Here is a 27,901-nt window from a genome sequence, read left to right on the forward strand (position 1 = left end):
TCTCATCTCTTCTGATGATGCAACCTTCCACAACAGCACTTCTGTTATGTCCTCCATTTTTATCAACTGAAAATTTCCTCCCACTGTGGTTGACAGGGCCTTCAGCCATGTCCAACCCATGTCTCACAATTCTGCTCTCACCCCTTCCCCTCCCTCCCAGAATTGCAACAGGGTTCCCCTAGTCCTTACTTCTCACCCCACCAGCCTCTATATTAAAAGGATCATCCTTCACCATTGCCGCCACCTCCAGCATGATGCCACCACCAAACACATCTTCCCCTCCCCTCCTCTGTCAGCATTCTGAAGGTTCTAATAAGTTTGCGATGCCCGGTCCACCTCTCAAATCACCCCCAACACCTCACCCCTTCCAATGCCATCTTGTCATGCAATCACAGAAGGTGTAACACCTGCCCTTTTAAGCCTCTCCTCTCTGTCCAAGGCCCCAAACACTTAATCCAGGTGAAGCTTGTACTTCTTTCAGTTTAGTGTACTGTATTCGCTGCTCACAATGTGCTGTCCTCCACACTGGGGAGACTAAACACAGATTGAGTGACCGCTTTGCAGGACACCTCCGGTTAGTCTGCCAGCATGACCTTGAGTTTCCAGCTGCTTGCCAGTTTAATTCACTACCTTGCTCCCACATCCATTTATGTCCTTGGCCTGCTGCAGTGTTATAGTATCATTTTGGCACAGAAGGAGGTCAGTTTGTCCATCGAGTCCATGCTAGCCCTCCATAGAGCAATCTAATCCCACCCTGCGCCCTCCGCTCATCCTGAATACCTGCGAGTTTAGTTCCCTTGAGTGCCCATTCAATTCCCTTTTGCAATTATTTATCACCTCAGCAGGGAAATACGATGTTGTGTCTATAACAGAGACCTGGTTCAACGAAGGGCAGGCCTGCATATCCCTTGATACAAGGTTTTAAGGAAAGATAGGAAAGGAAGAGAAGGGGGAGGCTTGGTGGTATTGATTAAGGAGAACATTTGCAGTGCTGGAGAATGGGGATGTGCCAGAGAGATCAAGGACAGAATCTATTTGACTAGAGTTAAGGAACAAAAAAGGTGCAATTACTTTGCTTAATGTTGCTTGTAGGCCACCAACTAGTGGAAAGCATGTAGAGGAGCAAATTTGAAATAGCAGAGAGGTGCAAAAATTATAGAGTAGTTATAATGGGGAAGTTATTAATTATCTGAATATGAACTGGGATAGTGGTAGTGTAAAGGGAAGTGAGGGGCGAGTGTCCTTAAGTGTGTTCAGGAAAATTTTCTACGGCAATATGTTTCCAATCCAATGAGAAAGGAGGCACTGCAACACCTGATTCGTGGGAATAAGGTGAACCAAGTGGATCAGATGCCCAGTAGGAGAATATTTAGGGGGCAGTGATTTTTTTAATATATTTTTGTTCATTGGATGTAGGCATCGGTGGCTAGGCCAGCATTTATTGCCCATCCCTAATTGCCATTGAGAATGTGGTGATGTGCTGCTTTCTTGATCTGCTGCAGCTCACTTTCTCAAGGGCAACTAGAGATGGACAATAAATGCTGGCCCAGCCAGCGAAGCCCGCATCCCATGAATGAATTTTTAAAAGAAAAACACTCACAGCGCTGTTAGGGAAGGAGTTCCAGGATTTTGAGCCAGCGACGATGAAGGAATGGCAATATAATTCCAAGTCAGGATGGTGTATGACTTGGAGGGGAACTTGCAGGTGGTGGTGTTCCCATGCATCTGCTGCCCTCTTGCTTTTAGGTGGTAGAGAGCCGTGGGTTTGGAAGGTGCTGTCGAAGGAGCTGCTGCAATGCGTCTTGTAGATAGTATGTACTGCTGTCACTGTGCATTAGTGGTGGAGGGAGTGAATGTTTATTGTAGTGGATGGGGTGTCAGTTAAGTGGGGTTGCTTTGACTGGGATGTCGATCTTCTTGTGTTGTTGGAGCTGCATTCATCCAGGTAAGCGGAGAGTATTCCATTATACTCCTGACGCGTACCTTATAGAAGATGGCCTGGCTTTGGGCAGTCAGGAGGTGAGTTACTCTCCACAGAATTCCCAGCCTCTGACCTGAACTTGTAGCCACTGTATTTATATGGCTGTTCCAGTTCAGTTTCTGGTCAATGGTAACCAGGATCTTGATAATAGGGGATTCAGCGATAGTATTGCCACTGAATGTCAAGGGGAGATAGTTGGAGATAGTCACTGCCTGGCACTTGTGTGGCACAAATTGTATCATAAGGCTTAGGATGATTATGGAAAATGACAAAGAACAATCCAAAGTAAGAATAATTAGCTGGGGGAAAGCCAACTTCAGTGGGGTCAGAACGGATCCGGGCCAAATAAATTGGACTCAAAGGTTAGCAGGAAAAATGGTAGCCGAATAATGGGCTACCTTCAAAGAAGAGATATTTCGGGCACAGTCAAGGTATATTCACTCAAAAGGGAAAGATAGGGCAAACAAGAATTCCCTGGATGACAAAAGAGATAGAAATTAAGATAAAAAAGAAAATGTGTGCTTATGACATATGTCAGGTAGAACATACAATTGAGAACCAGGCTGAATATAGAACGTTCAAAAGGGAGGTGAAAAAGCAAATAAGAGAAGCCAAGAGGGAGTATGAAACGAGACTGGCAACTAACATAAAAGGGAATCCCAAAGTTTTCTACTGACATATAAATAGTAAAAGGAGGAGTAGGGCTGTTTAGGGACCAAAAGGGGGATTTGCACATGGAGGCAGAGGGTATAGCTGAGGTATTAAATGAATATTTTGAATCTGTCTTTACCAAGGATGAAGATGCTACTGAGGCCATGATGAAGGAGGAGGTAAGTCAGACACTAGAAGAGTTTAAAATTGATGAGGAGGAGGTATTGGATAGGCTGTTGGTACATAAAGTGGACAAGGCACCAGGACCGGATGAGATGCACCCAAGGATATTAAGGGAAGTGAGAATTGAAATTGCAGAGGCACTGGCCATAATTTTTCAGTCTTCGTTAGACTCTGGGTGGTGTCAGAGGACTGGGGAATAGCGAATATTACACCCTTGTTCAAGAAAGGGTGTAAAGATAAGGCCAGGAATTACAGGCCAGCCAGTTTAACATCGGTGGTGGGGAAACTTCTAGAAGCAATAATTCGAGACAAAACAGTGTTGGGACTCTTGCTTTTCCTGATATACATTAATGACCTAGAACTTGGTGTAATTACACAATCTCAGAGCTTGCGGATGATATGAAACTTGGAAGCATTGTGAACGATGAAATGTTGGTGGAATTGGGCCGACAGGTGTCACATGAAGTTCAATGCGGAGAAATGTGATGTGATTCATTTGGTAGGAAGAACAAGCAGAGACATTATAAAATAAAAGGCAGACCTCATGAAGGCTAGTGGTTCATATGACCATGAATTGTTCCATCTGAAATGTGATTGGAAAGATGTGGGTTCTGTAGAATATTGAAGCTGTTATCTGTGACAAATAGGGATTTGGCTTTCTCCCTTTTCCTACCTATTTTCCACCAGTGTTTGTCACTCGTTTTATCCTAGCATGGACCTGATTCAGTTAGAAAACTGAGAACCAACTTTTGTAACTGAAGGGAGTTTAGAATCCTCAAAATGGGTGAGCATCATCTGGTCAATCTTTTGCAGCAGAATTATTGATTTACCTTGCTATCTTATAATGGAAAAAACTATCTGTCTACCCACTATCCAATTCTGTTTATATGTGTTTGCAGTGATTCAGTTGCTCGTTTTCCAGATGTGAAGTTAATCACTCTATCTGGGGTGGTGTCCTCAACAAAGAGAATAATGTCATTTTTGATGGATATCACAGGGCTACTAATGAAGACAAAAATAGAATAGGGCCAAGCATGCTTCCCTGAGGGACCATTATGTAGCAATTGGGATAAGAAGACAAATGTCCATTTCTTATTGCCTGGGATTTGCACCCTTTATGGAAGTCAGTTTTCCAGTTAAACAGTGCAACAGATGTTCAGAAGAGACCAGCTTATATGTTCTGGTTGTATACTGGGTATCAGGAAAATTCATTTCTGTGTTATCTAAACATCAGAGGTTGATTGATTTACTGTGAACCAAATTTGGTGGGTCAGGAGAGTTTAGCTTTGTCTGAACTATTACAACAGCTTTAAGGATTTTGTAGTGGTCACAGGCTGCAGATTCAAGTAATTTTTTTTTGCAACTGCTGATTGTTCATGAAAGCGTTTCTGGTATGTATTGTTTTTTGTACAGAATATTGCATTGAACTTTCTAAAGGTAGTATTGACTGGATCATGTCTGACAATGTCTTCCAGTAATGACCCTGGTGGGGTTTGTGGAGTGAGTGGGAGGTTGCCTCAATTACAGAGGGCAGAAAGGCTCATCTCTGGTACCCACCTGCCCTAGCCAAAGGAAGCCTGACTTTGTTCTGTTGGAAAGAAAGGTTTACCAAGCTCTCACCCCTCAACTCTGGCTATTTTCCCTTCATTCCTATTCAGCGTAACCAGGTCTCTGATGTTTTCCTTGAAGCTCTACCAATTTCCCACTGAATTTACAGTGGGCGTGGAACATTCATGGAATATTAGCGTCTATATTTTATTTAATTTAGGTGTTATAATAAGTGTTTCATCTACTGGTCATATAATGAACTGCAAATGCCATTATAATTAGTGTTTCAGTTCTCCTTTTGTTATGACAGAACATCTAAGTGTTCACCGTTATTATAGATTAATCAAAAATGAGTTAAAAAGCCAGTCTTTCCTTAAGATAAATGTTTATTGGAGAATAAAAAAATGTTTGTAATATTATGATTACAAATATATTGTTGTCATGTTGGGTCCTTGGGTTCATAAGAGCAAGAGCTACTGATAAAGAATTAGAAGGTCCTCTTGTACTCTTTACCAAAGACTGTGGAAGATGTTAAATAAAAAATATAAACGTTCAATGCTGACTTTTAAAAATTGGGCTTTGCACTCACAATCTTGTTTTATATTGACATTGTGCCTCCAGGACACAATATATTGCCTTACTGCCAGCTGTGCTAAGTCAGACTGAAACCACCTGGATTGAAGATCACCAGCCTGAAGCACCTAGCTCTTGCAACACCTTCCTGACTGCCACTTGCCTTTTGATTCTAGCAAATGTACTGTCTGAGGCATGGTGTGTTCATTCGTCGTGTCTCCAACATGCAGTTGGCTGTGGGCGGTGGTTTTATTTTGTGGTTATGGGGTTTTTGGGGGGTAATGGTTGGTGTGGTCAGCCCACTATTAAATGTGTATTGGCATATGCTGGTGAAATATATGCATCCAGTATGCACAGGTGCTGAAAGTCTGGATCAAATTTGCAGCAACAGTTGACACCAAGACAGACTGCGCTGCTTGATCCTAAATATGGTAGGATGGTGTGTCATTCTGCTGTGACTTGGCTGACATTATAAAAACAACTCTAGAGTTGTAGGAAAGTTATGAAGGAGAAATATTAAAGAAAGATTAAAGTATGCAAGAATCTTTGGGATAGAACAAATTCCATTGGTAGTAAAACCCTGTGAGCAAAATAAATCATAGTGTGAAGAATCCTCAGTACCAATCACTCTATAAACATTCTAATTGTTTTCCCATTGCAGTCCCATCATTGCCATCTTATGTTTGAGAGCCATAAACTTCAGGGAGTCAGGCATTATTGATCCAGTTATTCATTGGTTCAACCATTTTCAGCACCCTTGGATCTTGCATCAATCAGATAACTGTTTCTTTCTATTCTAGCATTAACCTGAACACAAGGAAAACAAATAAAGCTTCTTCTTCCCATGTACCCTCTCCTCAAACCCCTTATCCTTGTCCTCAACAATGTCTCCTTCAACACCAAATCCAAAGAGCTCGTATATTCTTTGTTTCTAAGATTGAGCTGCCTCTGCTGTCAGCTTCTCCTCATCTCCACCTGCCCATGCTGCCAACCACTCCGACATTTCCTATCCATCCTACCTCCCTCTGCAGTTTCCATCTTAACCCTCCTTGTTTTCTCCATGTTTTTCTTTTTTGAAGGATCCATCTTCCACTCCCTTCATCCCTGACCACTCAGTTCCTGACCACTTAATGACTGCTAATGAACCCAGTGCTTGTTGACATTGTAAATGGTTCATTTTTCTCAGGCACCATCCTTTCTTTAAAAACTGCCATCGTGAATCCATCCTTAACCAATTTTTGACCTATCAATTCTCTCCAATTACAGCTCTTTTGGGTTTTTGAGTATGTTGCCAGCTCCCATCTATTTTGCCCTTGTCCCACAAAGCTGCTGGCTTGAAACACTGCATTTTGGCTCCCAACCTGCATACAACACAGGGAAAACATCACAATTGAAATCCTTTGCAATCTTGTGTTATCCCTCCCCATCTTGCTTAGTTTCTGTGCAAAGTTTCAAAAAGATGACCACACTATCCTCCTCCATGACCCTGCCTGCTCCATCCAGTAACATGGTGCTGTCTTTGTGTGTTTCTACTCTTACCTGTTTCAATGCTAGCATATCTCCAGCAATGACTTCTGGAGTCCCTTGAGGATCTATCCTCGACACCCTTCTCTTCATCTAAATCCTGCTTTATGGTGATGTTATCACAAGCAAGGAATCAGCTTCTGGATGACACCCAGCTCTACTTCTTCATTCCCTTTATTACCCACAGTCACCTCGATGCTGTCAGTCTGTCTGTCTAACACTAAGTTATCAACAAATCAAATTTTCCTTCAAATTGGATGGAGGGGAGGGGAGATTGAGGCCAACATTTTCCGGTCTTGCAATAAATATTGCTCCCTATCAATGACCACTTTCCCTCAGTGCCATTTGATCAGGCCATGCAAAACCTGTTTGACCCAGAGTTAATTTTCAAACCCCACATGAACATTTTATCAAGACCATTTACTTCCCCTTGCTTGCTTGCCTATGTTTCTACCTCATTCCCACCACAGCATAGGAGGCCGAGGTCAAAGTGAAAATGGGAGAGATAACTAAAATGGAAAACTGACCCACTCCCAACTTTTATCTCTCTGTCCTCTATACTGTTCTGGTGAAGCCTTATTGAAGCTTAAGTAACAGTATCTTATCTTTGGGTTAGACAATTGATGTCGCCTTCTGGATTCACCATTGAGTTCAACAATTTCAGATCAAAACCACTGCTCCTATTTTAGTCAGCAGGTGCTGGTAATAGTTCACCTGTTACAATTTACAGCTGCTTTAGACCCATCTTTTGTTTCTTTACTTGTCTGACTATAACCGACTGTTGCCTTGCACCATCGTCCCTTTTGTCATTTATTCTCTTCTGCTTTTCACCCTTTCACAGGCATTCCCTTTTGCTCTTTCCTCCAGCACCCACCTGATTTCTCCCTCCCACGACCTGATTTCCCTGCCTTTGTAACTCTTTTGAGTACAAACCCGTTTCCTTCTGTTTCAGATGAAGTTACATTGTTTCATAGTTTGCCATAATGAGATTTGAACTCTTGATCTTGGGGTTACAAACCCAGTATCATAACCACTTGGCTATTTAAGCCAAGCTCCCTGCCTTTGTAACTCTTTCGAGTACAAACCCGTTTCCATCTGTTTCAGATGAAGTTACATTGTTTCATAATTTGCCATTGTGAGATTTGAACCCTTGATCTTGGGGTTACAAACCCAGTACCATGTTCTGGGTTATTTAGGCCAAGCCTCCCTGCCTTTGTACTTGCTTCAAACCTGTTGCATCTCTAACATCTTTCAGTTGTGTCAATGGGTTATTGACCTGAAACATCAATTGTTTCTTTCTGCACAGATGGCACCTGACCTGCTGAATATTTCCAGCATCTTTTGTTGTTAATCCATTACATAACCATTGCAATGACTGCTAGCATCCTATCAAAATAGATGGAATGCCTGTGGTTGTTAGTTTGCTATAGTATCACAAAGCAAGGCACTGAGCGACTGCAACTGGTACACAGATGGGACAGATGCAGTGTACTAATCTTTCAGTAAAAAATTGCCTGGATTGGCCCATGATTAATTTTAAGCTCTATTAGGGAAAATTAAATTGAATAACTCAACATTTAAGTAATGTGTTTCCATTCCAACCTGCAACATACACACAATTTCTCAGGGGGAGCATTATCAGGAGCTAAGGAATAATCTCGCTTTACTTTGCTGAAACCCTTGAAATTTGCATACAGAACACTATGTCCATAGCTTCTAAAATAAGACAGTGGAAGAATTAATTTTCAAATTATGTTGACAAAGTATTATGTTAAATGAGCAGGCACTGCTAACACATGGCCAGTTTTTATTGCAAACCATCCTCCACATGCATGAAAGGACACCACAATGTAAGTTAGAAATTGTAAATTTTCATATTTTTTTCTTCTACTGTACCCAGTTCGGGATTAAAGAATGTTTTTGGAAACTCCTGTTATTTTCTCCTTAGTTGCAAAGTTGATGCTCAATACCATGGGTAGTATGGAGCTGTAAATATGCTGTGATGTGGAGTTCTTGGATGTGGGTTTGCAACTTTAACTTTTCAATGGTGATTTCTGTTTGTGGCTCTTCACCACAGGTGGAGAGAGAACAATCACAGGTGAATCACAATGGGTTGCTCTTGCACGTAGGTGGCACAAGAGAATCACTGGCAGAGTCATCAAGCCAGTCTGCCTGAATACTTTTTCATGAATGCTTTGTGTAAACTCTGAATAATGTGAAAGAAAGTGAGAAATGTAATAACCTTTTGAGTATTAATTCTCCCAGATGACTCAGAATGTGAACTTCCTTCTCTGCTGCTATTTACGAGTTGCTGTATAAAGGCTAATAGAGATGCTCAAACCTTAGAATGCCTTGTCTCAAAATACCTTGAAAGGTTGTTGTGCAGTTCACCATTATTGGTGAATATAGATTAGGTTGTTCATCTGATGCCCATGTTGTTGTGGTTTTAAGTTCTTTGCTTGTAAAAATTTTATTTCAAGGGGAGGTTTGTCACAGTAAGAGTTTCTTTATACAAGTTCTGACTGTGTGAACTCAAGGAGTGAAGCGGCAGCATGTTCTCGGAAACCAAAAACGTGCTAACCTTTGCAATGAACGTGGACTCCCCCTGCCCACACTAAAACCATGCTGCTCAACCCACTTAATGATACCCATGACACAATTCAAGTATAAAACCTCTTGGGGTGGAAACATATTCAGACAGGTGATTGCCTGAAAAATAACATCTTTAGCTTGAGGTAGGGGTAATTTTCCCAGAAGCTCATTTATGCTTTTTCTCAGAATGTTCACAGCTTTGAGAAATAAATTATTACTGGTTTGCAACTTGGAAGTAATCATTTTTCCTGTTAACTGTGTGTGTGATAGTTTTTCTACTTTTTGAACCCCTAATTTATTTTTTCTCACTGCCAACAGACCTTTACCGGATGTGACAATAGGTTGATATTTCCATTCCAAGTATTATCACTGAAGGAAAAATATTGCCTCCAGATCTCACAATGTACTCTCCTTACACATGTGTACTGGGCTCTTGTCCAAGTAGTAAAAAAATGAGTATTTTAAAGAAGAGGCAAGAGGAGCATCATAGCTATATAGGTTTCTTAGATAATTATAGAAATTGTAATAGATGTGTTGTAGAGATTAGTGGTTTCTGAGTGATGGCGTTTATTGCTAATGCTGCCACCAGGCGGCTCTTAGCCACAGAAACTTTTGTAGGTTTGTTGTTGTAACCATATTTTCTCTACCTGTTGATTCGCCTAATGCTTGTGGCTGGTCCTTAGAAACAGAAGGCAGTTACTAAGCTTTATTTTGTTCCGGAAGTAAACTATGGGTCAACTACCTCTCACCAAGATGGAGGTAACATAGTTTCACTTGTGGCCACGTGTTTATATAAATATACATGGCCGAATTCTGCAATCTTCTAAATGAAATTTTGCAATGTCATTGTGTTATTGACAAAATAGTAGCAGTCAAATCTCAAACACCCTGTGGATTCTTGTCCCAAGAAAATGCTGCTATCTAGAACTGTAGGATTTCATATACAGAATTAGCAATCAAACACAAAACCAGAATTTTTGGAACACACAAGAATCATGAGAAATCTGTGACCACAAAATTTGGTTCCTTAATGCCTAGTTTTTTTGGTACTGAGTGTCATTTTAAGCTCCAAAATAGAGTCTGCAGCACGTGCGTATGCTTTTGGTGCAAGTTGCACCAGATGTCATTTTGGTGAGGGTATTAGCACACATGCCTGTGCAAAGTGGATCTCCCAGAAGTGTTTCGAATGGACAGATCTTAATGTCGCTGATTTGACACCAGTGCTGCCGTTTTGGAGCTCAACGTCCAACTATTGCTGTCTCTTAAAAGTACACAGCTGTACAGGTGTGCAGCAGCAGGAAGTACTTTTCCACCAGTGCTATTTGAAGGGATGATAAGCTATTTTCATTTTAGTTGTTGGTTGATTTCTATTTGTTATTTCTTGGTTGTAGAAGTATTTGGTGGCTTCTAGAGTTCTTTGAAGTTGATAAATTCTAGATGGAGTGGTGTGGAACTTTGTTCTGACTCAATGGATTCTACATAAAAAGGACATGACTGCAGCAATATGCATTCCCCCTGGACTACAGCATGATGGGCAGAATGAGCAGAGGTGACATAGAGCAGCACAAGCTGCTGGAAGAAGGCGGAAGAGAATGGGGAAAAGTGCTCTTAGCTGGAGGTCATGTTCCCCCTAGGGTGTTTCAGGGAGCAATTCTGTTACCTGATCCTCAGCAAGGAGCAGTGTGTCAGACATAACCGTTTCAATAATAATCGCCTCACTCAAATTTGCCTCCCGCTGCAGCTACAGCTGTAACCTCAGAGCAGGCTGAGGATGGCATTTGCCAGTGGCTAAAAATGACCATTTATCTGTAGACTCTCTCCAGGCTGGGGCAGGTGATATTTGCAACATCTCCCAGTGTGCAGCCTGCTGCATAAGAGAGGTCATTGAAGCTCTGTGTTCCAAGAGAGCTGAATACATTTCATTTGCCTTACCAGAAAGAAGCAGGCAGAGTGAGCAGGTGGCTTTACATCACTTTGCAGGCGCTGCATGTCTACACTGAGACCACAACAGAAAGACATTCCACTTCCTCAATGTCCAGTACCTACATCATACCTAGTACATCATGGGCCAGAATTTTACATTGATCGGGTGGGCACACACCTGACCCAAATGTATGTGAAATTGCGCAAAATGATGTTGGGCAAGCGTTCTGATGTCATTGCGCACTCACGCGATATCTCACTCGGTGGGTGTGCGCAGCAGTCGGAAGCGTGCCCACCGACAATTAAGCGGGCAATTAAACCCATTAAGGAGGCAATTGAAAGTGATCTTTTGTGGCCCGCCCACTTCTATAGTTGGTGAACGGGCCAATCGGTCAGGCAGCCTTTATATTTTTGTTCAAACCTTGATCCAGCACGAGATGAAATCTCTGTCGGGGAATAAAACAAAAAGAGATACCTGGAGACAGGTTTTTTAATGAGGTATGCTTTCAGGTGCTAGATTGTGCTTCATGGAAATATTTTTGCAGTTTTTTTTTTGTCTTTATTCTGTGGAGGTCTGCAGCTCCCTGAGGCAACTGTCTGCCTTTGGGGAGCTCAGTGGAAGTGTTCACCAGCACCCGCTGTGACGTCGGCGCCCGCCCTCTTCCTACCCCATTGGCAGTGCTGCGCCTTTCTCAGCATGTGTTTCACACTGGCTAGCCCATTAATTGGCCACCCAGCATGAAATTGTGGTTGGGGGCTGATTGAATCGGGGGCCTGTCTGCCCCTGGGCTTGCCGATTGTGCACGCCTGACGAGCAAAAATTCAGGCCATGCTGGTTTTCTGAAATCAGCCATGGCGCTTTTGTTCTGCAGCAGTTGCTGTGTCCATGAACATTTGAGCCATCACGACAAAACAGAAGAAGGCTACTGGGTGACGAGACCTAATCTTTGACAATATGGCTTATGTATCTGGTGTGCAACCCACACGTTGCCAGCCTGCATGCAATCAAAGCCATATTGCCACGTGAAATGTGATAAAGAAGACCATTGGTGTGATGAAGCAACACTTCTGACTGGGCCACTTTGGAGGGGCTCAGCCATGCTCGGCAGAGCACACATTCAAATTTGTCATGGTCTGCTTCATGCTACACAACCTCGCCATCAAAAGGGTGCAGCTTTTTTCTCTAGGTGATAAGCTGAAGAACAGGAAGAGAGGAAGCAACCAACACAACCCCCTTCTGGTCAGGCTGCCTGTGATCAACTTGCCTGATTGCAATACTAGTAAATACAACCCTAATTCCCCATTCACCAAAAATCCCACACCTTACCTTCCCTCTGTTATTGACCTTCACAGCATCCGCTTGACCACAATGCAGAAATAATAGCCAATACAAAATCCATATTCCGAAGCAAATTTATACATCAGAACATCCTATACATAATTGCATACAAATGTTAAACTAATAACTCTTATATAAAAACAAAAAAACTGCGGATGCTGGAAATCCAAAACAAAAACAGAGTTACCTGGAAAAACTCAGCAGGCCTGGCAGCATCGGCGGAGAAGAAAAGAGTTGACGTTTCGAGTCCTCATGACCCTTCGACAGAACTTGCGTTCGAGTCCAAGAAAGAGTTGAAATATAAGCTGGTTTAAGGTGTGTGTGTGGGGGGCGGAGAGATAGAGAGACAAAAAGGTGGTGGGGGGTGGTGAGGGGGTGTGGTTGTAGGGACAAACAAGCAGTGATAGAAGCAGATCATCAAAAGATGTCAACGACAATAGTACAATAGAACACATAGGTGTTAAAATTAAAGTTGGTGATATTATCTAAACGAATGTGCTAATTAAGAATGGATGGTAGGGCACTCAAGGTATAGCTCTAGTGGGTTTTTTTTTTATATAATGGAAATAGGTGGGTAAAGGAAAATCTTTATAACTTATTGGAAAAAAAAGGGGAAGGGGAAAACAGAAAGGGGGTGGGGATGGGGGTGGGAGCTTACGACCTAAAGTTGTTGAATTCAATATTCAGTCCAGAAGGCTGTAAAGTCCCTAGTCGGAAGATGAGGTGTTGTTCCTCCAGTTTGCGTTGGGCTTCACTGGAACAATGCAGCAAGCCAAGGACAGACATGTGGGCAAGAGAGCAGGGTGGAGTGTTGAAATGGCAAGCGACAGGGAGGTTTGGGTCATTCTTGCGGACAGACCGCAGGTGACTCTTGTTCATTTCCTTAGTGAATGGCTGCCATGTGCCTTTGCTTGCCCTAGGTTTCTACATAGTGCTACCCTAGTGGCTACAGAATACCTGGTAAAAGGCTGTTGACTTTCATTGGAAGAGACTGAAGATGGCCTTGCAGTTCGACTTGAACAGCTCTGGCTGAGAGAGTCTGGCTTCAGACTTCACCAATTAGGCATGGGCTACAGCAGTCTGGGTTGGCTGATTGACAGGCAGCAGTAAAGGCTCTGATGGAGTAGGAGGATGAATGCTGCCACCCCGAGAGAACAACAGGTTTGTGCACCATGGAATTCACTGCCACTCTCCTGGGGTGGTACCTCAGGAATCCTAATAATCTGTTGGAGGACAGAGTGCTTGGCAGCTGTGACACGATACCAGCCCTTTTGAACACTGGAATCTGTAGGCACAATGGCTGTTGTCTGTGCATGCACGACAGCAAGCTGACCTTGCATTACAGAAGTCTGAGCTTCTACTGATGCTTCTAGATGCTGCATGGTTTCTATTGGCACTGCAATCAATGCTGAGGCATTGATCATCGGAGGCATCATGGTTGGGTCCACAAGTGAAAATGGAGTTGGCCTCCAATTTCGCCCTGGAAAGGATGGGCACCAAGCTATGTAAGTGCATGATTTTGCAGCACTTTGAAAGGTACTGTGCAGCCCTTGTTCCATGTTTTGCCTTCTTAACAGTCTCGCCCAAAAGATCTAACCTGATTGCCAAGACTGATGCATTTTAACATCGTTGTAATGGTCAGGAGAAAATCCATCTAATTCTATTGTAGAATAAAAATGTAATTTTTTTGAGCAATGAAGATGAAACATTTGTCATTGTGTTTGAAGAGTGAATATTTCTGTGGAATGCAAAAAGGTCAGAGTTGTAAGCAACTGTAAAGTTAGTTTAATGTTCTGGAGTTTTACTTGCTTTGGGCAGGCTGTTGGCCAGGTAAGTTTCTCAGACATTTCTATAGAGATTTATCTAGGGTTGCCTTTGTCAAGAAGTTGATATGTGTGAAGATCACAATGAGAGAAATTGCCCCTGATCTAAAGGGGGAATGTGTTGGATGGACTGAATAGCTTTTTCTTGGTCCATAATCTTGTACTTTAGGAAAATTGTAACAGAATACACTGTCAGCCAATCATGGCCAGCTGCATGGACTGTTTTTCAGTGGCATGCCTTCTTCTAGCAGTTCTGACTGCTTACTTAATGATTGATAATTTTATTAATTTTAATGTGAGTCACAAATACAACCAAACTATATCAAAGCTATTCACAAGGATTGGGTTTGCTTCCTTTCTCTTACTTTCTCAAAATTTGCAATGATATGAAGATTGGAAATGTTATCAACCGTGATGGGGACAGTCTTGAACTTCAAAAGGACATAGACATGTTGGTGGATTGAGCAGACAAGTGACAAATGAAGTTCAATGCAGAGAAGTGTGAGGTGATTTGTTTTTGCAGGAATGATATGATGAGACAGTATAAAATAAAGGGAGAGCCTCTAAAGAAGGTGCAGGAACAGAGGGACCTTGATGTATACATTCATCGGTCATTGAAGATGGCAGTGCATATTGAGAGAGCTGTTAGTAAAGCATATATTATCTTAGTTTATTAATAGGGGCATTGCATACAAGAGTAAGGAGGTCATGTCGAACTTGTATAAGACACTAGTTAGGCCTCATCTGGAGCACTGCATCCAGTTCTGGGCGCCATACTTGAGGAAGGATGTGAAGGCATTGGAGAGAGTACATAAGAATAATTCCCAGGATGAAGAACAGTAGCTATGAGGATAGATTGGAGAGGTTGAAACTGTATTCCTTGGAGAAAAGAAGGCTGAGAGGAGACTTGATAGAGGTATTCAAGATCCTGAGGGGTATGGACAGGATAAATAGAGAAAAACTGTTCCCACTCAAGAGAACACCAAGAACTAGAGGGTACAGATTCAAAACAATTGGCAAAGGGAGTAAATGTGATGTGAGGAAAAATTTTTTCACCCAGAGGGTACTTGGAGTCTGGAACAAACTTCCTGAAAGGGTGGTGGAGGCAGATTCAATCAAAGCATTCAAAAGGGAATTGGATTGCTACCTGAAAAGAGAGAATTTGCGAGGTTATGGGGATAAGGCAGGGGAGTGGGACTAGGTGGAATGCACTTTCAGAGAGATGGGCTGAATGGCCTCCTTCTGCACCTCATAGATACTGTAATTAAAAAAAGACGACCCATTTTGCTGATTTTTAGAAGACAAATAAATTGGTGTATTATCAAAGCCATGAGTAATGTCTGCATAACTTATTCTGTACAGGATGAATAAAATAGTGATATGAGATTCTGTTCATACAGAAAGTTGTGCAAGTAACAAGACTGTAGAATGTATAGAACGTAGATTGACCTTTGCCCTACTAAATACATGGGAAATATTTTGACACAACAAAAACTGAGAGAAGTACTTAAAGAATTACAATAATATTCTCTGTTCCTTTTTCAAATAATGGATATTTCATCTTTTTTTCCATTCATCTGTTTGTTGAGTTTTGGCTGTTAATACCACAATTAGAATAAGGTGTGTGCAGTTAGCAGGACCATTTGTGGGATGCAATGGAGAAGAAAGTTTGCTTAATTCTGAGTGTGCAATACAATGAAATTCTGTTATTGAATCCCGTTTTCCCAATGGGGAAAGGGCTTCTTAAAAATGTGATGTTCTTGCGATGACTTAATTTTGCTGGTTTTGCATCTTTAAAAAGTTGCAAGAGTAACCTAGTGCGAGTTACCAATAACAATGGCTTTAACAGTGTGCTTAGCTTTTTTATATATTATTTTCCTCATGGGATGTGGTCATCACTGGCTAGGCCAGCATTTATTGTCTATCTCTAGTTGCCCTTGAGAAGGTGGTGGTGAGCTGCCGGCTTGATTCATATGGTTTAGGTACACCCACAGTGCTATTAGAGATTTCAAGGATTTTAACCCAGTGAAAATGAAGGAATGGCAAGATATTCCCAGGTCAGTATGGTGTGTGACTTGGTGGGAAACTTCCAGATAATGGTGTTCCCATGCATCTGCTGCCCTTGTCTTTCTAGATGGTAGCCGTCGTGGGTTTGGAAGGTTCTGTCTAAGGAGCCTTGGGGAGTTCCTGCAGTGCATCTTGTAGATGGTGCACACTGCTGCCAGTGTACATCAGTGATGGAGAGAGTGAATGTTTGTGAACGAGGTGCCAATCCAGTGAGCTGCTTTGTCCTGGATAGTGTTGAGCTTCTAAGTGTTCTTGGAGCTGTACTCATCCATGCAAGTGGAGAGTAATCCATCACACCCCTGACTTATTCCTTGTAGATGGTGGACAGGCTTTGGGGAGTCAGGAGATGAGTTACTCGTCACAGGATCCATAGCTTCTGACCTGCTCTTGTAGCCACAGTATTTATATGGCTAGTCCAGCTCAGTTTCTGGTCAATGGTGACCCCAGGATGTTGATAGGTGATTCAGCGATGATAATGCTATTGAATGTCAAGGGGCAATGGTTAGATTCTCTCTTGTTAGAGATGGTCATTGCCTGCCACTTGTGTGCTGTGAATGTTACTGGGTATTGTAGATTCCAGATCTTGCTGCATTTGGACATGGACTGCTTCAGTGTCTGAGGAGTCACGAATGGTGCTGCAATTGGCACTGAACATTGTGCATTCATCAGCAAACATTCCCACTTCTGACCTTATGATGGAAGGAACTGAAGCTGGTTGGGCCTAGGACGCCAGCTTGAGGAACTCCTGCACTGATGTCCTGCAACTGAGATGATTGACCTCCAACAACCACAACCACCTTCTTTTGTGCTAGGTATGACTCCAACCAGTGGAGAGTTTTCACCCTGATTCTCGTTGACTCCAATTTTGCTAAGACTCCTTGATGCCACACTGGGCCAAATGCTTCCTTGAAGTCAAGGGTAGTCACTCTCACCTCACCTCTGGAGTTTAGCTGTTTTGTCCTTGTTTAAACCAAGGCTGTAAGAAGGCCAGGAGCAGAGTGATCCTGGCGAAACCACTCAGCTTCTGACTTCATTACAACCTTGGTTCAAACATGGACCAAAGAGCTGTATATAGGCATTTCTTATTAGAGAATTTAGGCCTGCATTTTTATTATTGTTTGAGATAAACAAAATTGTGCCCAATTCTAAAGTCCCTCCCAACTTTGCTATCTGCTAAAAATGAGACATTTTCAAGATTTGCATTATAGGGTGATATGTATGTGGAGTGCTAAACATGGGAGGAATGTACAGACTGATGTAACCTTCATACATTACCATGGTTGTCATTAATCAAATCATCTCATTGATCTTATTATTTAAATACTTCTCTCTGACCAATGAAAGAAGGATCCCTTCCATGTGGCCCCACCCTGGCTACTTGTGCTGTCATGACCCGGGTGAGTCTCATAAAACTAATTCCCTCGAAACTGTTTCATTGTCTAGTCTTTTGGCCATAATTTTACATCAATATTAAGGAGTTTTGGAAGAGTACTGGTGATGTACACAGCTACAGGTGATATCAGGTAGTCCATTTTGATAGTTGGAAGGCCATTGCTACAGAAGCATTGTCAATTTTACATCATGGCTTTGTCCTTATAAATAGAAGTTAGCCAAATTGAGTCGACTTTAAATAAAAGCAATTTTAATTATTGTAACATTGCAAGTATGTAAAGGAAGGACAAGTTTGGCACAAGACATCAAACACAGTGATATTATTTGTAGCTGTTAATTTATATCCTCAAGAATTTCAGTGTTAGGATTCCCATGATTGTATCCTATTATCTATCACGCTGTTATACACCAGAAGCCCCTTAATTGTTTACCTGGATTATCAGAATTCAGGGCTATAATTAACCAGAAAATTCTTCCTGATATTAATTTACCAATTTTTTTACCAGATTAGCTATTCATATTGCCCTCAACTGCATTTCCATTTAGCGACACTCCTTGACACTCAGTTCAGCAGAATATTGTACACATACAGTTTTTTTTAATGATAGTTTAGTGAATCTTGTCAAATGAAAGTGTTAACATTTAACTGGGAATTATTTTCAGATTATTGACTGCAGGAATGTTTGTATCTACAAGATAATGAACATAATTAGGCATCTTTAAATGCAAAATAATCATAATTGCGTCCTTTTTTAATTGCAGCAATAATGACTCTGAAATTCTTTTTCATTTTATTATTTTAAATTTGTTTATCGCACATCATATGTTTGCACTATGAAAGCACTCACATTATTAAATATATATCTTGTGCCTTGAGATGTAATGGGCTGAATTTTCCATGGATCAAGGAAATCCTGCCTCCAGGGCCAAAAGAGGGCCATGAAACCACACAGGCAAGTAGTGGGACTGCAGGGGCGATTTTAAATTAAGAGGTGCAGTTGGGACTGCCATCTAATTCAGAATTGTAGCCTGCCCCTTAGAGCCCAGTCAGAGGGTCAGCACTTAGCAGCCTTGGCACACCACTGTTAAAGGTGGCTGCTGCTGAGGCTGCAGGAAGCAGGAGTGGCTGCCTCCATGTTGCGGCGCTCTTGGAGGGTAGGTAGGCCAGGCCCGACAGTTTGAGGGTTGAGCCCTCCACAGGTGGCGTTGGCATGGCAGAGGTGGCCTTTGCTTCTGGGGTCACCTCCTTAGGCCATGGCAACCAGAATTGAAGACCCCCGCCCCAGGAAATTGTGGGACGTCACTTCAATATATCTGATGGTCTCCCCATGCAGTGAGGATACTTCCTGACATCTGTAAAAGACCAGTGGGGCGTAAAGCGGCCGTTAATTACCCACCTGTAGTCAGCATGTGGACGCAACATTGCCATCCCTACTTGGAATACCCCATGACAGCAGGAGGACATTGGGCTTCCATCTCAAAGCTTTCTGCTGCTATTTCCTGAGTTGCCCTGCCTCCCAGCCCATCTCCAAAAGGTTGGTAAAATTCAACCCACTGTGTGTTTTTCTTAACCCCAGGCTTTGCATGCCTGATCATTATTTCCTTTGTGGGTTAAAGGCCTGGAATCTTTGAAAGGGTGTTTAAACTTTTATCTAGAGAACTACTAAAACAATGTTCATGTTCAAGTGAATCATTCCCATTCCACAGCAGTTATATGTTTCACTTTTACAAGAAAATTAAATTTTGCAATTATGGAACAAGAATTTGTTCATGAATCTGTCAATATAGTTAATGACTATATTCAAACCTCCTTGTTCAAATGCAAAATATTTTTTTAAAACTAAAAGACAATGCTTGGTTCTAGTTTTGTTATATTGCTCAAAAAGTGGTGCCATTTATTGTGATGCAGAAATAACTATTGCATTGTCAAAGGAATTGTCTATTCCATTCCTCTTTTCTGATTTTGAGGTTTTATGGTTGATGTTTAGGGCCGTGTGATTGGAAGTATGCAAGAGCAATGTAATTATTGTGTCAAAGATGCATTAGTTGGCATCAAAAAGACTTCTCTGACTTCTGATGAAGCATAAAATCTCAACATCCATTGGTGTATTTGTTTAACATTTTAAATCTGTTCATAAGCTTTTTTGTGGGGAGAGGGGCTAGTGGGATGCTGTAGGGCAATGGGATAAGCAAGCTTGACGTTTCAGTGCTGTCACTACTTGAGACCTCTTTATTGCTCATGTTGAATTGTAACAGAAGTTTGGAAACATGCTGGAAGTCAAATATAAAATAATTGTTGTACATTGAAGTGGCAGAACGTCCAATCAAACAAGTTTTGTCTGCAACACAAACTAACATTTCTCTGTACTTGTTGACCTGCATTGGCTCACAGTCCAGCAACACCCTAATTTTAATATCCTCATCTTTGTGTTCAAATCCCGACATAATTTTGCGCCACCCTGTCTCTATAATCCTCTCCAACCCTTTGCTCATCCATTGATAGCTGTGCCTTCAGCTATCTAGGCCCTAACCTCTGGAATTCCCTTCTTAAACTTCTACAGTTCTCTATCTCTCTCCTCATTAATATGGCCCGTAAAACCTGCCTCTTTGACCAAGGTTCTCGTCCCCTGTCCTAACATTTGCTTCCATAGCTTGGTGTCATTTTTTTATATCACTCCTGTGGAGCATCTTGGAACATTTTAATGTGTTAAAGGCCCTATATTAGTGCAAGTTTTTGTTGTCATCAGGTAATAGTGATCAGATTCTGCTTACATTATTCTATATGTGGAAATACAAGCAAGTATGCCATAGGTGCATGAAAGTGCTTTGATAATTGCTATAAATGTGTCCCAGTTTTCTGAGATGGCAGGGTTGACTTTAAGAATGCCTTAATTTGATCACTAATGCAATATGGATCTAGTCACAAGTAGACATAATGTGCTTACTTCAGGGTCAAAGTGCAGGAATCTCTTGGTGGCCATACATCTTGCATTGATGGATTCTTTCTTTAATATGTAAATCCTCAGGTATGCAAAATCATGTGCTTTTGTTTTAAGATATTTTAGCCGGAGGCAATAATGATGCTTTAATGCAGACTTACTTCACTGACAGAATCAAGCACTTTTGAAGGGGGTAGCATCACATGAATTCATGTCATAAACATGAAGGATTGATTTAACTATTGTAATTGATTTCTCATGATACACATTTTATTAAAACCGGATGACATGGGTAAACTTTAAAGTAAAGTTCTAATACTTTACACAATATGGTAAACGGTGTATATTTTTAAACACCATCCGGTCATCCTGGTGATACTAACAGATAGGTATGCAGCTGTGGTATTTCCAGATGAAGATGTGTGGGCGGGGACCAGAATTTAACCAGCAGACTTCCTTTTTTTAATCGACTAAAGCATCTATCTTTAAGGCTTTGTCACCCCTGTACTTTCTGACCAGGTGTGCCTCAGTTTAAACCGAGACCATTTTTATTAACCCTGCTTGCAGAAAAAAGTGGTAGAATCATGACTGTGAGAGAAGAAGTATCATCTGTGTCTGTTGGTGATATTTGCAGATGAAACCTCAACTTATTTGTGTGCCATTTCTCTATCTTCTTTCATGGTGGAGGCATTAATACTTGAGTACAAGTAGTGGACACAGTAATGTCCTTTGAATGTATTAAATATGTGCATAGTAGCATTGTCAGCTATAATTTCTGGGTCTGTTATTTGTTTAAAGCAACCCAAAGTGAACTGATGGAACTAAGAAATATTTTTGCATAGTGTCAAGTGACAGCTAAATAAGTAAATCTACAAAGGTTGAGTATATTTGTAATACTATGGTGTGAAAGCCATATAAAGTTTGTGTAGATAAGCTGGCAGGAAGAGATGGTTCTTTTTAAAACCTGTGATTTACTCTATACGCTTTGGATTGGTAATATTGAAGCAGCAATGAATTTAAGGCTGATCATTATTTAATAGATGGTATCATTTTCTAATTTTATACAGATCATATTTCAGAATGACCACAATCAGATCTACACTCAGGAACTACTGTTATTATAAGCCTGTAGTACTGTAATATGTTGATTCTTTTAAAATGTAATTTCAGTGTACCAAAATACATCTTAAAATCCTATAAAAATGATGGTGACTGATATTTATAATTACACGACCTTTAACTAAATTATGAAATTCAGCCCTTGTATTATAAGCCAACTATGGGGTACTATGTGATCTCTTTAATAATGTAGCATGATTAATTTAAGTACTATATCAAGGGAATTCAAATGCCTAAAGTAATCCTTAGGTGCATCGCTTATCGCTATACACACCTGCAAGTTCATTATTGTTTTTTATGAGGTGAGACAGGACAGTAATCTAATAATACATTGCTATGGAACTATTGCATTTAAGGAAATGGGCCATGGCATTATTGTATTATGTTAGCATATAAATCATTTTTACAACAAAATAATATTTTGAATCTATTTGCAAAAGCATGTTTAACACAAAGTCTGCCTGTGTGTGTGTGAGGAAGAGAGAAAGGAAGCTACCTACCGCAGCAAGTGAGAAACTTACCCAGCCGTTAAGCAAACAAGAATGTTATTTAACAAAAAGGCAGTTTTGATAATATTTTGATTGGTCTTATATACAGTAACACCAGTTGTCATCAGGTTTAAATATGCACCCGTTTGAATTTTTTCCCTTTTAGACCCAACTGCAATGAATTTAAAAGGAGATTGAAATTAAGTTAATAAACCACCAATCCTGAAATACCAGTATTGGTTAGTGCAGAGTAATGATATGCAGATTTTCATATGATTCAAGCTGTCAAATGAACTGAAGACCATTTAAATGGGTGCGCAACTTTCTAGTGCATCAATGGATTATGTGCTAGGAAGCGTTGCAAGTACTCATCAATGTAATTTCACTTTTTCTTAGAAGTGCAGGAATTGGAAACATTGCAGCTTGCTCCTGATTGACTATGCTGTTGGAATGAAAAGAATAGTTAAGAACCGTTCTGCCATAGAGCAGGCAAGAGTCTTGTTAACATAGAACTGCTGGCCTTGTAATTTCTGCAGAGTGGCTCTCAAGGCATTGTTGGTATTATGACTCTCAAAAAGCAAAGTTAGAGCTGAACAATGGTACACAATGTACCAGAGGACAAACTGTGCTATTGGTTTAAGCTTGCTATTGTTTGGAGACATGCAGACTCATAAAACAGTTTGGAACTCCAGAGAAAGCTACTCTCCCATCTTTCGTGCTGTGTGGTTAAAGTTATGGTGTGTCGTATTGTTACTGGTTATTTAAGTTGTGGCTTTGCTTCATTTGGTCATAAGAAACACCAATTTATAGTCTAGCTTCTATAAAATGAAGACTTCCCTGGCCCTGTCAATAACAACTAACTTCATTTAAGATTTTATTTTACTCATAGGAACTCGTAGCATGAGTATACCAGTGCCACTATGAGTGTCCTAATGATTGAAGCCTTTTATGGGGGTTCCCACAAACAGCTGCTTGACCTACTTCAAGAGGAGATGAAGGGATGTTCCGTATTTACCTTAACAGCTAAGAAATGGCACTGGAGAGCCCGTACTGCTGCACTCTACTTCATGCAGACAATACCACCCAGCGAAAATTACAGGTATGTGAATACAGGGGAAGGCCACAAGAGCTTAACTGCCTTGGAAGTGGTTATTATGTGGGATAGCCGGGGAACTCCCTATACATTTTCTAAAGCTTTATTAACTCAATCTTCAGTGTCAATATTGTGCCAAACGTTTTGTCACAGTAGCTGTCACACTCTCTAACACTCTTCTTGTTTATTGAATATTTTCATGGCAGAAGGAGTATTAAAATGTGATGAAAGCTGTTCATTTTCAATGTGCGATTTTGACACTGCATTAAAGAGAATGTTGTCGTCCATGCCCTTCCTAGAATCGATCAATTGAAAACTATTGTGACTAAATTTTAAGCACTTTTTGGCTGTTTACTGCAATTACTTTTTATTTATCTGTTTACAAAAAATATACATGACATCACGTGCGAACTGATTTCATAGAGATAGTGAGTCTGACCTTGTCAGAAAGCTGTATTAATATATGCAATTGAAACGGCAAGATCATTGCAGACCCCTGGGTTAATGAATAAGTCTGTTGTTAATTTGGGTCTCGTACGCTGAAGGGCTGAGGCATCCTCCAACTTCCTTCACCTAATAATGTAATCAGAATTTACTGCTTAAATGGAAAATATAAAAAATGAACAACAACATGGGGGAATGCTATTTCTAATTTATATTAACAGTGTTATTCCCCATAACCATGACTTATCAATCGATATTACTTGGAGTGATCACATTTTAATTGTTAATCTTTCATTGTGAATGTGATCACACATCAGCTGTCAGGGCACATTGGTTATCACTCTGTTCCAAGATGCACCACTACTTGCAAGAATGATGACTGAAAACTGAATAAATCAACCCATAAACCTCAAAATGGATATATGATGTCATCACTTTTGGGTGTCCACTTTTCATCATGTTTAGCTAATTCATTTTTAAAATCTTTATTGGTGGTGACATTTGCTCTTTAAGTTGCATTGTAGGCTACCCTTTTCCAGTCGTCCATTATTAACCTACACCTGGACCTAATTTAAATTTTAGATTATCCAGATGTTACCTTCTGAGGAGTACAGCTATTTATTTTAGATTTAAAACCTGAATCCCATTTTTGTTTTAAGCGTGCCCAGGGAATACTGTGAACACAGAATTGTTCTGGATTTCTGTAAAATTCATGAATTCTATTTAGTACCAACCAGTATTACCAGTCTGAAAATGAAATGGAAAACATCAATCAGAAAAGTAAATCATTTTACAGATGTTAAAACAGAAAACTGTACAAGTGTATGTTAAAGTTCCAAAGGGAATTCAATTAAACTTTGTTTCAGGCAAGTTTAATTTCTGTTTACAGTGATTCTGTCCAATTAACATGTCAGAAATTTAATTGTTTAAATTTATTTCTTTACCACTCATCAGAGCTTGACTACAAACAATCTGGCGCCAAGGCTTGTTCTGTAACCCTCTGCTGAGACGTGGAGAAAGAATGCCATTGGTGGACTTGCCGTTTTCCCTCCTTAGCATAGAGCTGCCTTGATTTCATTAGACATTCTCTTCCAGCTACCTGGTTGATATATTAAAAACCATCATCTACTGGTTATTTGCAATATGCTTCTTCCAGTATAATAAAAGCAGTTAAGATTTTGTTACTTAGTAATTACATGATGTATTCTCAAACTGGCCCATAACAAACAGGGAGAACATTTCCTCTCTTCACTCTTTATATCAATATCCTAAATGAATTTTTTTATAATTGCGTTGATGATTTCAGTGTAAAGGCCGCTGGTCTTGTCACAACTCTACCATTTGGCATACTACAGTTAGCCACACCTCTGGCTTGGGTGGCAGAATATCAATACTCTTCTGAACATTGTTTAGTGATTCCTACTAAAAATATACAAGTATGGACATTGGTTGAAGAAATGGCTCATTTTCAGCTGTGATGCCCCGCATAGTTGACCAGTCTGTGGCACTCGTGGCCCACACTTTACCACAAAGATCGGCTGCTTCAGGATAGTTTTGGAGGGAATCAGATCTTATAGAAGTAAAACCCAGAATCTTTGAAGGTAGAAGGTTGAGAAGGGAGATGAATTCAAGATTTTAGTCCCTTAAGGAGAGTTGAGAGAGATGGTGACTGTTTTCTTCTCTCCCCTGCCCCACCATCAAGTACATCTTTTCCTTATAAAGTCATACTGCAGTGCTGTTAAACATTTATAGAGGATACACGATGGGGGGGTGATTGTATGTTTTTGTGAAGAACCGTGGCCAAATGGTGTGTCTGTTTTGTGCCATGGGTGTTATTTTTTTTCATTATGGCTTGTTAAAAATACTTATGAATAGTTTCTTTAAGAAATTTATTTTATTGGCACAACAGAGCCGGAGGTACAAGTGGAATGCTCCACTTCAAGTTTCAGCAATGCTTGCTGGCTCTGAGTGGCAGACTGGTTTGAGCTGGTGCTTTGTGTCCTCAGCTTTTGAGAGATTTTGCATTTTTGCAGTTTGCTTTTTTATTGTTTGTTTTAGCTGCTGTTAATTTGCTGGAGTGCAGCAGGCTTTTACTGTTTAAATTTAGCGCCTCCTGTAGCTGGCGGATTTTTTGGATTGGATTTCTACACACTTGAACTATAATGTTGCTGCATGCTGGGCAGCTGGAGAGTCATTGGGAATACTGGAAAACCATTTATATTTGCAAAAGGAAGAACTTCCCATACGAGCATGCACACCTCGTAGAAAAATTAAAATCACATAATCCGTTCCCTACGTGCAACAGACAGGTTTGCACAATTTCTGATGAGGATATTTTAGTAAATTAAACCATCCTAAAGCAATTGAACCAGAGCAATATTATATGACTGGATTAGAGGGCTTGCAACCAATCATACCAGTAGCAGTTTTTCAGTTATCTGGGAATCACAAATATCTCATAATAAATATAATAAAATTGTGTTGCATAAGCAATTGTGTTTCTCAGCACAGCCCTTTCTTCCTGTCAGCTGACCTGGCAATATCAGGTTAATGATAAAGCTTCCTTTTCCTGCCTTGCCATTTGGGAGTGGATAGAACTGTATGTGGCAAGATAGCATTGATAACCAAAGGTAAAGCTTCTCTTTCTTAAAGCTTGTCTAAAATTTTGATATTGGAGTTTAACAAGCTGTACCCCTGAGAAAAGGTACTCCAGAAATTAGACTCATAATTAAGTATATATGCAGTCACGTTATTTTGTTTGTATGGAAGGTAGATCAATTACCCCAAGGAGTAAGAAAGAAGCATTCCTTTTGTCCCAAGTCATTTGCTGCAGTTCTGCCTTTAGGAGCAACATCATGATTATATCCATTACAAAGTACAAAGGTGCAATTTGGAGAATGAAGTGTATTGCTTGTGATACAGGGTATGAATCATCAAGAAAAGTTGGAACACTTTCTGTTGGGCAGTGGTCACTTTTTAGTAGGGTTGCCAACTCTGGTTGGTCAGTCTGGTCATGCAGCCTTTTCTTTCCATCCTACATCTCCTATACTTTAAAACTAATAAGCAAAAATGTTCAAAGAAAATAAATGCACCTGTATTTTTTCTTCTGTGTTGCTGATAGCAAGTGTGCAGGAGGCTCTACTGTAATTCTTGAAGACTCCGTCAATCCTAGAGGGTTGGCCACTCTATTTCTTAGGTAACCTAAGAAAGGTCTATTGAAGTCACCTACAAAGTAGAAATCAGAGCATGCTGCTCTTGAAGATCTTGGTCCTCAGAACCAATTACCAATTTTTATTTTACATTAGTATACTTTTATTTATATATGGATGCTGTTATGACCACAGCCGGTGTTAATTGCTGCGCCAACCAAATCCCAGTGGGAAACTTGGCTTACGGACCGCAGCCTTTATTTTTGCATTCTGATAATGAGAAGATGATGTACTAATCACAGCAGTAAGAGGTCCGGTAACACTTATATGTTTTAAAAAAATTAAAAGTAAAAGTTTTCTTAAACAAAAGAAATAAAGAAAATTACAAGTAAACATTTTCTAGGCAACACTCCCTTATAGATATTTAAATATGAAATCCAGTAATATTACACAAGGCAAACTGCTATAGTTTAAATAAAAGTATACCACATGATATTCACCTTCTTCCACTTTACTATGGAATCCACTTCAGAATAAAACTGCTTGCTGCAGCCCAGGACTTCTCAATAGGTCAAACAGCTCCAGCCATTTCCAGCTCAATAGCTATCCACAGTAACTCTAATGTGCCTTTTTCTCTTTCATCTCATTTCCATTGTTCTCACACCCTTTTGAAACTCAAACCCTTCCAAATATAAGATCTTTTATGTTTCCATCTTGTATTTGCTGTTGGGCTAATAAAAATATAATATCCCCACTACCCTTTACCTATGGACTCCTGCAAGATGCAAATATTTTCCTTGTAACCTCCTTTGGAATTCAAACAACCTCTCAACTTAACTAAAAAATGCAAATTTTAGATCCAACCTATTTACTTGTACCTTAAACTTAACATTGCTATCCTTTTCGTGTTTCCAAACCCCCAGACAACCTGACTCCTATCAAACTCTTGCCTCCAGATTAATTAAATCACACAAACCCACAAACACCCAGCCGCCTTTACAGAATAGAACAATATACCCCAAAATATTTAAAACAAGTAGGAAAGCATTAATAGTAAGAGCGCCGAAACACAA

At 40.4% G+C, this 27,901-nt stretch overlaps 1 protein-coding gene across 14 annotated transcripts in view; it reads left to right on the forward strand.

The window, feature by feature from the left end:
* The window catches only part of gtdc1 (glycosyltransferase-like domain containing 1), a 426,961-nt gene that overhangs the window by 47,724 nt on the left and 351,336 nt on the right, over positions 1 to 27,901 (forward strand). For all 14 annotated transcript variants that reach the window (XR_005944629.1, XR_005944631.1, XR_005944632.1 and 11 more), the window contains one exon: positions 23,032 to 23,241. Coding sequence is in view for 10 of the 14 variants with exons in the window: in XM_041201712.1 (XP_041057646.1) it covers positions 23,063 to 23,241 (179 nt within the window). In the remaining 4 variants the exon portion in view is untranslated. The remainder of the gene's footprint in view (positions 1 to 23,031; positions 23,242 to 27,901) is intronic.

The sequence above is a fragment of the Carcharodon carcharias genome, chromosome 12 (genome assembly GCF_017639515.1).
Source record: "Carcharodon carcharias isolate sCarCar2 chromosome 12, sCarCar2.pri, whole genome shotgun sequence".
In the NCBI taxonomy this organism is placed as follows: Eukaryota; Metazoa; Chordata; class Chondrichthyes; order Lamniformes; family Lamnidae; genus Carcharodon; species Carcharodon carcharias.